Source organism: Mugil cephalus, chromosome 22, assembly GCF_022458985.1.
Source record: "Mugil cephalus isolate CIBA_MC_2020 chromosome 22, CIBA_Mcephalus_1.1, whole genome shotgun sequence".
NCBI classification, from domain to species: Eukaryota; Metazoa; Chordata; class Actinopteri; order Mugiliformes; family Mugilidae; genus Mugil; species Mugil cephalus.
Window position 1 is genome coordinate 3,903,301 of NC_061791.1, and position 15,447 is coordinate 3,918,747.

Sequence of the window (15,447 nt, forward strand, 5' to 3'; positions counted from 1 at the left end):
AACTGTAATCAACATGATGTAGACTTTTAATGTTTAATGTACCGGAAAATAATTTGTTTAACGGAGCGACCCGCTGCATTTTGCTGCAAAGTGATTGGCTACAAGGCAGTGAACGTCATCGGCTTTTAAAATTTCAAAACAGATCGTTTGTGTTGTGGACGTGTGTCCTCGGAAGACTGGAGCAATATTAGAGGTTTGAACCGTCCAGATTACATTCTTGTAATTATTTTTTAGTTCGAACTCTGGTAAACTATTATTTATGTGAATACACTGGTGGATTTTTAGAGAAAAATTTATTGAATAGCGAATTTATTGAATAGGTTTGCCACTGAGGCTTATATACAGGCCTGCTGGTCTTGTAAAGTACTTTTTGACTTCCTGCAGTGACATTATTTAGGCAAATAAACATAATACATGTTTAATTTAATACATTTTACATCTGCTATATTTTAAACAGGTTTTGCAGGAGTCTGTACATTTTTGGGGCATAATGGAGGCGTTTGGAGACCATCTCAAGCTGGTGGTGAAGACCTTCAGGAGAGAGTGTCACAGGGTTTTACAGTCTGAGAGGACCACCGTTCACGGAGCCGATGGCATGCTGATGGTGCTGCAGCTGGCCATGGCAGAAGTGAACAAACAGGTACATTTTTTTACCCAAAATTCCTCTCTTCGATTCAGTTTGTAATGCTCATATTTTGTCTCTCAATGAGCAGCAGTTTCCTCACAGCAAACATAAAACCGGTCAAAAATTATGATCACAAAGAAACGGCATATGTCATAATGAATGCAACGCTGTGTCGGGGATCTGCACCACGCAATCAGCCGATCCGTTTCTATTTCGCGAAGGGATGCAAAAATAATAGCAAAATAATGAATTGAAGGAGGAATAAGAGATTGAATGTATTCTCCGATCTGCTGCAGCAGTTATCAGAGGCCCAGAAGCGAGACCGTATGAGCCCAGTTCACATCATCATCATCATCATCATGACATAGTTCAATTGAACCATCAGACCGACCGTCATCACGTCTATAACTGATGACATTACCACAGATTTCCGGCTGAGACCGCTCACGGCTTATTTTTGGATGGCTCTCTGCCTTTGAGCTGATTGGTTCCAGGCCGTTAGTAATTGCTTTCACTGTTTTCTCTCTTCCTGTGACAGCACGGCGGAGACTTCAAAGTGGCTCTGAGTGATGCCCTGATGGCCTGGAAGCACTTATTGTTAGACAAACTTCACCTGCCACCCGCCAACTTTGCACGCTTGGAGAACTATGATCTCATCCGGGAGGCGTACGAGGGCTTCCTGAAACGCTCCAACACCGTGGACCTGGTTGATGTCCTCACCATGTACAAACAGCTGAGACTAGACTCTGATCCAGAGGAGCCTTTGAGCCCGGTGAGCAACAACTAATGATGTTGATTACGAATGATCAGACTGGCTACTGAGTTAGAGATAAGCCCCAATAAGTTTGTCCCTCTAATATTTATTTTTTTCTTTTGCCAAGACCCAGCTGTTCGACTTCTTATCTGGGAACATGGAGTTCCCAGAGTTGCCAGACACGTCGGTCCTATCAACACCGTCTGGTAAAGGCAGACCCCGCTGCTCACAGGTAGTCCTGACCCTGCGTTTGTGCTCTAATAAAAGGTGCAACCTATTTCCCACAAGAAACCCTCCGTGTCTGTTCTGCCCTTTAGCCTCGTATGAAGTTGTTTTAGTAATATGAAATGTGCTTTTCTCCTGCCGGCAGTAATCCGTGCTTTTACTTTTCCAGTCTTCGCCGTATGCAGTTTCTGTCTGGAATCCATCGTGCTCTTATTGACAGGAACTCTATATCACATCACTCCAATTTAAGAGCGCAATGTGAATTCACTTACCAAGCAGATGTTCAAAATGTGACACGACGTGAGGCTGGACAAGAGCTCCCGTAACCGTCTCTTTCCTCCTCGCTTATGTCACTTGTAAATTTACGAGTTCCAGAGAAGGCTTGCTGCTGCGTTACCTGTTATGGAGAGGTTAACACGCGCTGCCAGCTGCTGTTTTTAGTGGTTTGACTCGGGCAGTAGAGCAACCGGAGCCAAAATGTTTGCTTAAGTAAAGAAAATGCCCTTTACTTACTTTTCTTTATTAGTTTATTGCGTAGAAGGTGTCAGTAAATAGAGCTGCTTCAGTTAATTAAGCTAATTTCTAGCTGGAGAGATACAAAATATTCTCAACATAGGTTTAAAAAAGGGAAAGAAAACAATAAAAAATTATTTTTAAGGGTAGCTGGGGCCGACTCTTTTAAAGTTAGTTAAATTTAATAAAATATTCATCCCTTGCCTGAAAAATATCTACGTTAAAACACTTTAAAACTTTGTCAATATGCAGTATGGAGAATTAACCCATCACATATTCATAATTCATAATACAGTTAATTGTTATTACACTGTGCTTTTCGTGCACATCACACAAACATAAAGCCCGCGGGCCAAAAGCTGCCCACCAGAGGGTCAAATCAGGCCCTTAGCATGGACTTGCAAAGTGCGAAAATAACCTAAAGATTGCAATTTTTCAATGAGAACTTAGTCAGAGAAGTGGACAGGACATGAGAACTGAGACCCAGAACTGACCAGTAGATGGTAATGAGCCCAAATTACACCAATTTCTAAGAAATTTCACTTTTTTTGAAGGATAACTACTTAAATGTAAACATTCTTTTAATTAGCTTGTTCTTCTTTGCGCTTAAACAAATGGATGTCTTGGTTACTTATAGGTTATTATGCTGTTGTCTTACTGGTCCGGCCACTCGAGATCAAACTGGGGCTGAATGTGGCCCCCGAAAGAAAATGAGTTTGACAACCCTGCCTTAGAGGAAACCTCCCATATTTTGTAGCCTGTGCTAAGCTAATAAGCATTATTGTGGCACTGATCCCCCACCTCCAGACTTCAAATGACAATCACATGATTTAATAATGTGTTTTCTAATCTTTGTAAAAAGGTTAAAGTGGCGATAAGAAGGGTTTTCTGCTCATACCTGAATTTACTGGTAAACTCCAAGAACGACATGGCCTTGGCGCTGACCCTCGACGTCCCGAGCCGCGCTCTTGGCCGAGAGGCGTTCACTGACATCAAGCACGCCGCTCACAATGGCAACACTTCGCTCCTCTTGGTAAGAGACGTCCGCTCGTCCACCCACGTTGACTTTGATATTCTAGCAAACCTTTAGGGCGCAACGTTTAGAGCTTTTCGTGCTGTTTGCAGGCTGTGATGTCCTTCGTCAGGGCCATCCAGCTCGGAGGGAAGGGCTACGCTCCGGCCGAGTCTGACCCACTCAGGAAACATGTCAAAGGCCTGTCGGACTTTGTCCAGTTTCTAGACAACCTGGAAGAAATACTGGGCGAGATTCCGGACCCAAGGTACATATTCCAGCCTAATCCAGGCTCGCTCTTTGTTTTACTGTTGAGTTTGAGGTTCTGCCTCAATTGTTGGGAGTGAGAATAGATGTTGTGCAGATACGCAAGCAAAGGAAGAACTGATTGATTCAATGCACCATATATGCTAAAATAAAACCTTTAAGCTTATGCATGGAAAATGACCCAATAATACAAAGCTGTTAGCTGCAGAAGTGAGTGCACCTCTAGGTCTTCAGGTTCAGTGTTTCAAGTGTCCTATTTTAGTTAAAAATAAGGGATTTGTCTCAGTCTGATCTTCACAACACATGTTTGGGTAAGGACAAAAGAGCTTTCTGAGGACATGAGAAAAAGAGCTGTTGTGTAATAAAAAATCCACCGATGTTTTGACTCATTTTTATGATTTCTAGAAGAGTGATGAAAGTGGGGTGCAGATATTCAAACAGAAGCTGAGCATCTGATTTATGATTTATGATCGGTTCTCTTCACGCTGCTCAGTTTGATCCCGCTGTATCAGTCCGGCTCTTAAACTACACCTGTGATCATAAAATCCACCTGTCCCACTGCAGCTGATCTCCTCCAAATCCCTGTAATGACTCCCATCTAAGCTCCCAATGATAACATTTGGATTGCTAAAGCATGTTCATCTCTGCTACATCAAAGCCCGTCTTTGTTAAATAACTTGTTCCCTCGTTGGATTCTCTTTGATGAACTATCATCAAACCCTGCGCAGATCATTCTCCATACCATTACAGATTATTTTGGATGTGAAAGCCTCTGGCACCACAACAAAAAAACTGGTAATCAGAAATGATTTGGCCGTTCAATCATGGCGGCTTTGAGGTGGAGCTGTTGAAGGCGCCCCTTTGTAGCGACGTTAGCCCCGGCTCGGCTCGGGCCGTAACAACACATTGTGATGTTTGTGCAGTCGTTTGTTCAACTCTCGCTGCTCTTCTGAGGGTTTTCGGTTCTCTCGGGCTGATGAGAGAGCTCCCGTCTGATGAGACACTGATGAACTCGGCCAACATGTGTCTTTCAACAGGCAGTGCCTTTGCGCTCTCAGCGGAGTACTGTATTTCCTCATACAAACACCTTCTGTGGCGAGTTCAGGGCCCCTTGTTCAGCGAACATCTGTTTTCCCAAGTGATTCTGTTACTGAGCCCCGCTCGTTCACATCGGAGCTGGGTCAGGGTTGGACCGCCGTCCCTCCACCTTACCGCAATCTTTTCTGCCTTTAGTGCACTTGACTGTTAGAAAACGACTATTTAACATCGACAAAAGTCCCCCCCCCAACCATAAACTAAACGCTCTCGGTGCATCGGTGAGTGCGGTGACAGAGCCCAGGGTGACTTTAACGTGGATTTTGGAGCATACTTTCCGATTCACAACTGTTAAGATTGGCAGAGCCGCGTTACGCTGAAATAAAGCTCAACTGGACGTTAGCGCTGAAACAATTACGGCGAGGCCTTAAAGCCGGCCTCGAACTAATTGAAAGTGAAGCTGCCGTATATCTCTTGAAGAACTTCAGGCTAAGGCCCTGGCTTTTCTGGGTTTTCAGTTTTAGGAGAGAGTTATTCATGTTGGCAAATATTGGCTGAACCCCTGAACACCATTAATTCCATCCAGATGAAAACCTGTAGGAGAGTCTGCTCCTTTCCAAAACAAATGCAGACACCCCCCAACCTTTTTTTTGTCTAAACTTATAGCACAATACAGCTCGAGCAGCCTCTGTTAGTAACCGCAATTATGTTGACTTGTTAGCGTATGTGGAGCCAGGCTGGTGACGGCCATCAGAGCGGTGCTGGTGAAGGGACGCGGCAGTGGAGATCCGGTGTACGCTGCAGCCGAAGAGACGACGAAGGAGCTGAAGGAAAGGATCTGCCAGCTACACCAGATCCAGAAGCAGACGGCTAATGCGAGCGGGACGGGGATAAGCCCCGCCAGGGTAAAGTGTAACCGACCTCCTAGTTTGGGCCCCTTGAGAAAGTCTTAAGTGTTCAAGCTCTGATTGAAGTCGTCTTCCTCTGCAGCCAAAGGTTCACGCCGTCAATCACGCCACCGCGTTTGGGGGTCGGGACACGGTGAAGGTGCTGATGGCGCTGCTGGATGAAGAGGCCCTGACTCCGCCGTGTCCCAACAAGGCAGACCTGCTGTCCGAGGACCAGCCCGTCCTCAATGGAGACGAGGGGACCAGCGTCCTTACGTTGTTCAGGTTGGTCACTAGTAGGGGTATCGATGTGTGCAATAAATTGGAAATGGATCATTTAGGTTAATATTGTTTTTTGAATCAACTCATCTGATGTAAATATATACAACATGTATTTTAAGCTGCATTTAAAATGTCTCGGTGAACAGTGTAGGTCTTCAACATTGGGTCCGTGGCCCCTAGGGGGTCTGCAGAGGTACTGCAGGACCGTAAACAAGCGTGCAGTGCTTCCAGATCTAAGAAATGCTCGTCAAAAGAGTGAAAATCTAAGATGTGAAAAAGTCATCACATTAGAGAGTTTGAGTTAGATTTCACTAAGAGTGGGAAAACCCCTGAAGCAGCGATTAGGCCAACATGGGACTCTACAAGTCTCTGCTGAAATCGTATCGAGGAAAATCCTCCCACATCACAGTGGAACAATTTCTCCGGGCCAAAATCTGAAATAAAAATAATATATATAAAATAATAGCCGGTGGTTGAACTTGAGGGCGCTGCAGCACGTTGAAGGTGCATGAAACTGGGTGGTTGATTCTAGTGAAAACATCTTTTCCATGTTGAACCTTTGACAGCGTTTAACGAAACAGCTGATTTAGTTTGACCACGTCACCTCCTAGCTTTCCTAATTTATGTACCACCTCCTCCTCCTCCTCCTCCTCCTCCTCCTCTACCCAGATCCCCCGAAGTGTCTGCTGGATGTTCTCCAGAACCCCTCAAGAACCGAGTCCAGAGCCGACTAGACCTGCTCAAACCCAAGGTAACGTGGGCCCCCTTCGTCCAAGAGCCCCCCCCAAATCCAAACCATCAGTTACTTCAAATTAAATCAGATGTGCAAACACTGAAAATAATGTCTTTACATCCTGCAATTTCTCCCTGGTATTATATTATTTATTTGCTTAGCTGAAGCTCACATCTTAACCGACTTCCACCGTTGCCGTTTGCACAGCTGTGTTTTAGCTCTCAGTGAATCCACGGCGTAAAATGAATTATTTGTGGGGGATTTAAACCTTTAACCAATCCTCATGATGACTTAACATGTTTGCTTAGAGTGCACGATGTAACGTACTTTATGTCTGATATCGATATCTCCTTCCTTACTCTTCTGTTTTCACTGGGATGTTTTCTGGGGTCAGTTTGACTTATATTTTCTTTGCAATCATTATGCATTTTTTAATTTCTCCAAGGTATTTGGGATCAGTAGGACCTAAGAATTATAAAAACTAAGCTTCATCTTCCAACAGGAAGTAGTAGTTTTTGAAAAAAAACAATGTCCTCATATGTGGACACTGGGATTATTTCATTATTTATATTATAATAAAGTCACCAATGTGTGATAAAATACAAAACTGTTTATTTTAATACCTGAACATGACTGAGCAGAACCAGAATTGCAAGCCATCAAGTCCCAACGTCCTCAAACAAGTACTTGCTAATTAGCAATGTTGTAGCTCATTGCTATTGATAAAATTTGTTAAATTTCCAGGTTGTATCACACTAGAAACATTAATAAGCTTTTAACCGTATAATTTGATGGGGGCAACATTTGTCCTGTGATCTTTGATAGTTTTTACTAACTAGTGTATTGACCTTTTGCTGCCACTAGATGGCAGACTGAAGCGTCCACTAACGAGGACAATGGTTTTAAATGAAGTAGAATAAGGTGCAATAAAACCTAAAACTTAATGTCCCCATATGAGGACACATGGTCTCAGGAGGATAGTTGATAAAAATTATCATTGATTGGTATAAACAGCATCAGCCAACAACTAAATATGACCATCACACTATTTTGCAGCATCTCGTTTTGCCCAAATTTTCATGTAAAACCAACAGAAAGTAGTAAATTATCATATTTAAGAACATTTAACTATGAAATTCTTGGCATTTTATCTTTTAAACAATTTTTGATCATTTGTTGATTGTCAAAATGGTAAATTAGGGGGTGGGTACAGGCAAGGATACGATACGTATCACGATACTTGAGTCATGATACGATACATTATTGCGATATATTGCAACATTCTACATAGTTCACTGAGAAATTGTAAATGCAGCTTAAAATACACATCGTGTATATATACATCAGATGACAGTGATAATTCATTGGAAAAATTGAGCCAAAAAACAATATAATAAAAAAAATAATCCATTTCCAATTTATTGCACTTGTACAGAAAAAAATGGTGATGAGAAAAACTTTCTTCTTTCTTTTAAAATCGAAATTATGACATGCAAAATCAATATTGTATCGGAAGAAAAAGTATTGCGATATTTTTTTCCCACCCTTAATGTAGCTATTCTTTAGGTCTACTTGATCTTTGGCCACTACTACCATTAAGTCTGGGATTAAATATTTCGACATGTTTTTCCCTTTATATACTGTCCATAATTGGTTTAATGATGATATACGGTAAATAAATGACACAAGAATTAAAATAATCCAGATATATCAATCTTCATATTGCTGTTTATTCGAGTTAATTTTGCAGGATTAGTTACCACATGTTTCGCTGCATGCCCTCCACAACCGATGAGTCACAAAAACAACAAAAGGCCAGGTTTAGATCTTAACCTAGGTCTAACACAAAGCTGCCGATCAGCTGTGTGAACCCCCCTTTTGAGAACATGTATGCTAAACACATTTTGTGAAATGGCTCCTTTATTTGATTGCGCTAGCAGATGTCATTTTAGCTCCCCACATTCTGGCCGCCTTCCTGTGTGAGTGCGCCGTAATGGTCCCTGGGCAGCTCACCGCTTCCTGAACTCGGCGGGCGGAAGCTTTCTGCATCAATTTCACTTTGAAGATGCCATATCAGTCGCGTAACTCGACTAGCAAGGGAAACTTGAAAGGTTATTGTTTCCTGTTGTCTGCTAAATGACTTTATCCGGCTTCTCCAGCGGTTTCATCATGCGCTGACGTCAACGGGCGCGCACAGAGATGGACAGATTTAGTCCTGGTTTTGGGGCCTTTCCAGGTCTTTCCCTCTGAGCCACAGATGATCAAAACATGGAGGGGGGAAAACTTCTGCTGTTGCTTTTCTTTTGATATGAGTAATGGCGTTTAGGGAAAGCTGCGTTTGATTACACGTTTAATACGGCTACGTGTGCGTGGTGTTTTCGGGGGTGATCGTATCAACCGTGGTAATGGTGCACCTGTTAGTCGTTGTCTCTTCTATCACCTGCGTACGAGAGTCAAAACACAGAGCTGCAGAAATGGCTTGCACCTGCTTCTGGAAGTCCTATCGGCGGTGCCTCGGTCAGGTGTCTCCAGCGTGGGGTCAGGAAGTGTACGCGGGTTATTTGAGGACCTTCCCGTCGTCACAGGCCCGTCTGACCCCACGGTGCCACCCGTTGTAATTGGATTAGACGTTGTACGTCGGCCGTGGTTTGGCCGTGTTCACTCTTCCGCTCCCTCCCATTGCTTCACGGGCGTCTCTGATATGTTTTATTAGCATGCAAACCAGGGGCAGCGTTCGTTCTTTTTTAGCTCCATTATTGAAGTGTGCCTCGGTCTCGGGGTTACTGTTGTTTTAGGTGCTCTTTTAAGAAGTTCTTTTGAAGGCTTTGATCCCTTTGTGCTTTGCGGACCCACCCAGCTTTGCTCGCTGTATTTTTTTTTTTCTCCCCCCCCCACCCCCCACCCCTCATTTCTCCTCCCTACTGTGGCCCACTGGCCTGAAGGGTGAAATCCTTGGATTGTGATAATCCCAACCAGGCGTGGATCAAACAGTGGATGAAAAGCTGTGGATCTGCGTGCGCTCCGGGGCCTGGATTGCAGTCTTCAATATCATTCACTTTGTTAGAACTCAGAAAGGGTTTTTAATGAGTTGCTGCGCTGCCATCGTGTAACAGTGATACGACAGAAGAAAATGGTTTGACTTGGCGCGACATTGGGCTAATTTATGATTCATCAACCCTTATTAATTACATCACTGGAGTCACTAGCTGGTCTGTAATTGATATAAACAGACAAAAAATCACTGCAACATACAACCGGTCGGGCATGACGTTATTTCCTGTAATATTTTGTAGCTCTCTCTTGTGCCTCCAAACAGTAGAGAAAGGACATGGGCCTTGTGACGTTTTCATGCTGCAGCTTTGGTGAAATGCAGTGCAAATGCTAGCTTAATTAAGTTCCCACTCATTTACACAACTGTCATGTTTGGTGTCTGCAGCCTTACAAAGCTGAACTGAAACCAGCAGGGTTCACACTCACCAAAAAACATATAATTGGTGTTCATTAGGCAGCTTCAAAGGCTCATTTTTAACTCCATCTCTCTTGCCCAGTTTCTGTGTTATGCTAAGCTAAGCTAAGCTAAGCTAAGCTAACTGGCTCCATGTACCCGTAAAAAAATCTGCACGAACACGAAAAACTACGCAACTTATACCAATGAGCAACTAATTATAGTTATAGTTAATGACTAATTACAGCTAATTGAACTTGTAGTAGATCAATGTTATTGGTTTTAATGTTATGGCTGATCAGGGTATGTGGGTTAATTAATGAATGGAAAGACTTTTTTTTATCAACTTAGATTCTGATTTATTATTATTATTTGAAATATTTACATTAGGATGGATTCACTGTACTTTATGCTAATGCTAATGCTAATGGCTTTGGTGATCCCCTGACTTCTCATAGTTTTTGTAATGATATCCAATTATTTAAGCACAATTGTTGACCAGTGTTAAGATTTTGTCCTAGTACTGATGTTTAAACACATTTTAATTTATCCAAAACATATATTCATGAAAACGAGTAACTACATTCCCAATAACTTCAACTGAACCTAGTGTTTGGTGCTGATTAAAACCTCACATCTCGGTTAGCTAAGCTGTAGATATTTAAGAATTAGATTTTTTTTTCTTCAAAACACCAAGTAAAGGCAAGTTTTAAAAGCCAGAACATCTTTTGCCACTTTACCCACTGGACATGTCACCGTGCATTTAAGACGGTTTCCTGTTTCTTCCAGCCCCGAGAGAGAGTCATCCGATCCCAGTTTGCCTGCACGTACAAAGAGGAAGAGCTGCCACTCAGCCGCGTGCTGGACTTCCCCAGCACCAGCCAGGTTCCTACCTGCGTGCACCCAGCACCCAAAAATCCCCAGATCACCTCGGCCCTGGATGAAGAGTGCAGCTCTGATGTGAAGGCAGCAGCCACAGGTACAGATTCAACACTTTCAACACACTACAGGTACATTTTGTACTCTGCTGCATGTGGAGAAAAGCTCAAAATGTCAACACAAGCCGTGCTGCGTTCTTTGTGCTGGAGTAGACTTCTATTTCCTCTGACGCCACCCAGCTGGACCGAGGCCCAGGCACACCTTCTCAGCTCCGGCCTTGAACCTTTCCCAGTCCCAGCCTTGGGACTTGGTGCTTACCATCAGCCATTAAATGAATCCCCATTCTATAAAAGCTGCTCACCCCCACATCTGTAGTAAAAAACCCAAAAAGCACACACAGATTTTTTGCCCATTTCCTCTTCTCTATTTTGTTCCGTGGGAATTCAGGCCGCGCTCCATCAGGTTTACATGACAAATGTTGAATTTCAGCTTCGCAGAATAAACACACAGCCTGCGTCGACTCGCAGCTAACGTCAGCAATTTCGTCACAACATTTTTTTCCTTTTTTTTTTTTTTTTTCCTCTAGGAACTTGTCACACTTGCTTTTGCTTTGTTTCAATCTTTGCAGCCAAGTCTACTTCTGGATGTCCGAACAAGGAGCAGAGTGAGGTAGAGCAGGGGCCTGCTGCTCTCAAGCAAACGAGTGGAAATGCCCAAAACAGAGGTGCTGGCCCGGGTAATAGAAAGAAAACTGGCATTCAGACGCAGAGCAAAGGTAACAAGAGGAAGCAGCTGGAATCTGACCAACATGGCGGATCAGAGAATGAGCCTCCGGAGAAGAAACAGGCCCCTCGTGCGTCCGTCAAAGTGCTTGGCAAGAATGTCACAAAGGCCTCGAGTAAGAAGAAGCTGATTGCTGGACAGGGAAAGCTAACCAGCTTCTTCAGAGTTTGATCTTTTTTTCTTTTTTTTTTCTGCACTAATTATGAACTTTGAATAATTGTGGTTATTAGGCAGCTGAAAGTTGTTCAAATAGTTTCCCCCACTGACAAATCTTGTAAGGGAAGTTATGTCTCAATCAGGGCTGCTACTAATGATGGTTTCTTACCTCAGTTAACCTCTTGACAGAATTCATTGTGTTTTATATTGTAGCTGAGTTTTAATGAAATAAAAACCTATATATTCTTTTAATACGTGCTCTGTAGATACATTGGAAATATTTCTTACTCTTTTGTAAGGAATCTCTGTGTCACTAGAGCTAGTGGGTGTTTAGCTTAGATTTTCATGAAGACCAGAAGAAGATGGAAGCGGCTAACCAGCTGCTAGCAATAGCTTTAGCATACAAGTCAAAATATGATATATTAATTAGTGCTTTTTGTCACAAGCTTGTTTGTAGGTGGAAAGTACTAGCAGACAACTGGCTTAAATTAGCTTAAAGATCAAATGAAAAGGCTAATCACCTTCTAGCAAAAGCATCAAATTTTAGTTTTTATACAAATGAAACAGCTAAGACATAACATTTTAATTGACAAACTGCAAACGTTGGGGAGATTTGGTTATTTTAACATCTCGTTTGCTCATATGCAGGCAGCGCTAGCAGATATTTCGGTTAGATTAGTGTAAATACCAGAAGCGGGGGATAAAAACTGCTAACTAGCTGTTAGCTGTAGCTTCATATTTTGCTTTCAGATCAATTTTGTCCAAATGAAACAACCAAATCTTATATCTTGATTTAAGTGACTTTGAGATGTTTTTGACTAACATTTAAGCTTTTGTCAGGATGAATACTAATATGCAGCTAATGCTAGCACATAGTTAGCGTAGACAGGTCTGTATACCAAAAGTAAGGAGAAATGGCTAACTAGCTCATAGCAATAGCTTAATATTTAGGTCACAGATTTCTTTTTTCTTTTTTACACAAAGGAAACAACCAAGAAACATTTCAATTGTGACTTTTAACAAATGCACGTCTGCATGTATGCTAATAGATGCTAGTGCTACGAAATGGCACGTAAAGACAGAAATGTTTAACCAGCTGCTACCAACAACCATAGTGGAATGTGTTAATTAGTGAGTTTTAGAAATACTTTTAAAGTACTTTTTAAGCAGAGCTAATTGTGTTGATTTATGCTAAGCTAATCACCTTGTTCATGTTGGTTCGTTCGTACACAAGTGGTACATGTTTTGCTATCGAAGTCTCTTCCAAAACTGTTAATTTTACTTCATTTTAATCAATTTTGTTTACAAATATTTTGCATTTTTCCTTAATGTAAACTGTTAGGTGCCCACCTAGCGTAGTTCCCCTTTAGACGATGTTTGTGAGATTGTGGGTGGCTGTAATCTGCTGTAATATATGTGAGTTTGGTGTTGATCATTGCACTTTATCATTTATAATCTTAAAGGCCTGTGGCCAGTTGTATTCAATCACCACAGAGTCAACTCTTGTTTTTATTAAACTTTTATTTTGTTTCACAGATTTGTCTGCTCCTTTTTTTTCTACGAGGAAATGCATTTTAATTGAACACACAAGAAAGATTTAATTTATTTATTTATTTAATTTTACAGCACATTCGTGGTCCGGTGGCGACTCAGGGGAGATGCTTATACTTCCCAGCAGGGTCGGTACACCCTTCCTATCATACAACGCAGCACTAGGGGAAGAAAGGAAACGGTACAAAGCGTTAGTTCGTACAAAAATGCAAAAGAAATTAGACAGTTTTCCAGATACGTACTGTCGAGGTCTGTGTTTCTGCGCTCTATTTTCAAGCTGCTCAGGGCGGGAGTGTGGCTCAGGCTTTGGTCTGCGAGCAGAGGAAGGCTCCGGGTGAAGCCTGGGTTCAGCCCGCGGACACCGTGCCCTTTCAGCCTCATGTCCTGAAACGTGAATACATGCGACACGTTAAAGTCCGCGCAGATAACGTGTGACGTGAACTCTGGATGCTCAGTCGCCTTTAAAAGATTCCCCTCGTAGCGCAGGTGCTGGGGTCTGCTTTTACAAGTCGATCCAGGCCCCAGAAACCCCAAATGGAAGAAATGCGTTCCCCATATTTTTATTATATCACAGTGGCCCGTTTTGTTCTGCCGCTGCGCTCCATCATGGCTGCCTGTTCCCCATTACCACAGAGATAACCACTACGTTCACGGCCCACAAGGGACGCAGTCGTCAGATAAACTCTTTACTTGTCGCCGCCAAACGTTTGAGGGCGATCCCATATATCATCATTCTTCCCACTGTGATTTCAATAAATCTTTATGGGCTCGCGATCATTTGACCTTTTCGGATAATAGTATTTCCCGGTTTTCCAACGCTGCTGTAAAATATTTTTATAGATGTGTATGAAATATTGACTTAACAGTAGACACGAGGACGGTGGCCAAATTGAAAGGGGTCAAGTGTTCAGTCGCAGGATGGAGATAATGTGCTCTTTGTTGTTGAACTATGGTTAGCTTGCGGTTGTTTATAGACATAAATCTCATTCACTGAGTGGATATGATGCGTGACTGCCATTGGCAGGGTAGTATTAAGTTGAATGACTGCAGAGAGATTATTTTATTCAACTCAAATCCTCATAATTGCTGGAAAATTCAGATTATTATTATTTTTTATTATTTAACAATTAATTAACAATGCAAAAACGTTCCTTCACCTAAATGACATGTTTTCCTACCTTTTGTGGTTTATTTTCTTCTCACTGTTTGAATTTCTCATTATGTTCAAGGATATTTAGCCTTGTGATGCTTATTTAAAGCGTTTAAAGGAAAGAATTAACAAAATCGTCGGTAGGATGCTCAGGTAGGATCTGGTGCAGCAGTTGCATGATGGGAAATGTAGTAATGCAGGTATTTTCAATGTCTTTTTTTCCAATGCTGTGAATTGAACTCTGTTAATCTGCTGTGTTCACCTGCTAGCTTAAAAAAAGTAAAATATTAGCACTGGTAAATGCAACTAAAAGTGACATTTTTTTTTCTTTATGTCGATGACCTGTGCCACATATTGTAAGGGCCAGATCTCTCCTCTCCCTACAGCAATCAGGCCGTCTGAGGACAAAGACTGAGAGGCTGAAGAAGAGTTTTTATCCCCACGCCAACTGTCTGCTCAACTCTGAGCCTTAAATACGACTTTATTCACACAGCTGCTTTAAAATATTGTAAATTCATTTGTGCACAAGTTTACGATCCAAGTTCACAGTTTATATTTGATTTGATTTGATTTTCCTAGCCATACATCCATGTTTTTTTTTTTTATTTTGTGTGTTGTATTACTTATTATTTTTACTACTGGCTGCAGGTACAACAATACATTTCACTGTGGATTTTACTATGTATAAATCTCATGTTATCTATCTCTAGTATCCTCATTAGTAAATGATTAATAGTGGGAAGGAAATACGTCTAATAATCGCTTTCTCACCATGAATAATTGGTTTATTTCCCTATAAATAAGGCTAGTATCGCAAAACTTACTGAGATGACGATGATTTTAGGGCTCCCGTCTTCATCCCTGGCGTTGCCGTCCAGCACGATGTTCCGCCGGTACACTGCAGAACCCAGGGCTGGGTCCGTCATGGGCTCGTCTTCGCCCAGCATCGAAGCCAGGCCTTCTTGCTCCGTCGCCCCATCGTCCACTTTGCTCGCAGGCATGGCCGTGGTGACGCAGCGGCTGCTCAGCTCGGAGAACAGCACCAGAGCGAAGAGGACGGAGTGGACGGACATCATGGTCGCTGCAGTATTCAGTTCTCAGGACTTTGCTCTGATCTTCCCTGAGCTGACGACTGTCGAGGCTGCGCTCT

General features: G+C 42.3%; 2 protein-coding genes across 2 annotated transcripts; one reads left to right on the forward strand and one right to left on the reverse strand.

Moving 5' to 3' along the window:
- The first annotated feature begins 54 nt into the window (after positions 1–54).
- On the forward strand, positions 55–13,129 carry LOC125000316 (PARP1 binding protein). The gene is made up of 11 exons (XM_047575787.1): positions 55–193; positions 458–640; positions 1,164–1,397; positions 1,507–1,611; positions 2,980–3,150; positions 3,243–3,397; positions 5,153–5,336; positions 5,422–5,603; positions 6,270–6,351; positions 10,568–10,757; positions 11,286–13,129. The coding sequence occupies exons 2-11, from the start codon at positions 491–493 to the stop codon at positions 11,609–11,611; spliced, it is 1,779 nt and encodes a 592-aa protein (XP_047431743.1). The 5' UTR covers positions 55–193; positions 458–490; the 3' UTR covers positions 11,612–13,129.
- Positions 13,130–13,214: 85 nt separating this feature from the next.
- Positions 13,215–15,447, reverse strand: pmch (pro-melanin-concentrating hormone). The gene is made up of 3 exons (XM_047575789.1): positions 15,122–15,447; positions 13,390–13,531; positions 13,215–13,308 (listed from the first exon to the last, which is right to left on the reverse strand). Exons 1-3 carry the CDS (start codon positions 15,371–15,373, stop codon positions 13,259–13,261), a joined length of 444 nt encoding a protein of 147 aa, XP_047431745.1. The 5' UTR covers positions 15,374–15,447; the 3' UTR covers positions 13,215–13,258.

Coding starts and splice junctions, on each gene's coding strand:
- LOC125000316 (XM_047575787.1), top strand. CDS start 491: ATGGAGGCGTTTGGAGACCATCTCAAGCTGGTGGTGAAGACCTTCAGG. Junction 1,612..2,979: donor GCAGACCCCGCTGCTCACAG/GTAGTCCTGACC, acceptor CTTTGTAAAAAG/GTTAAAGTGGCGATAAGAAG. Junction 3,398..5,152: donor GGCGAGATTCCGGACCCAAG/GTACATATTCCA, acceptor TTGACTTGTTAG/CGTATGTGGAGCCAGGCTGG.
- pmch (XM_047575789.1), bottom strand. CDS start 15,373: ATGATGTCCGTCCACTCCGTCCTCTTCGCTCTGGTGCTGTTCTCCGAG. Junction 13,532..15,121: donor CTAAAATCATCGTCATCTCA/GTAAGTTTTGCG, acceptor TTCACGTTTCAG/GACATGAGGCTGAAAGGGCA. Junction 13,309..13,389: donor CAGAAACACAGACCTCGACA/GTACGTATCTGG, acceptor TTCTTCCCCTAG/TGCTGCGTTGTATGATAGGA.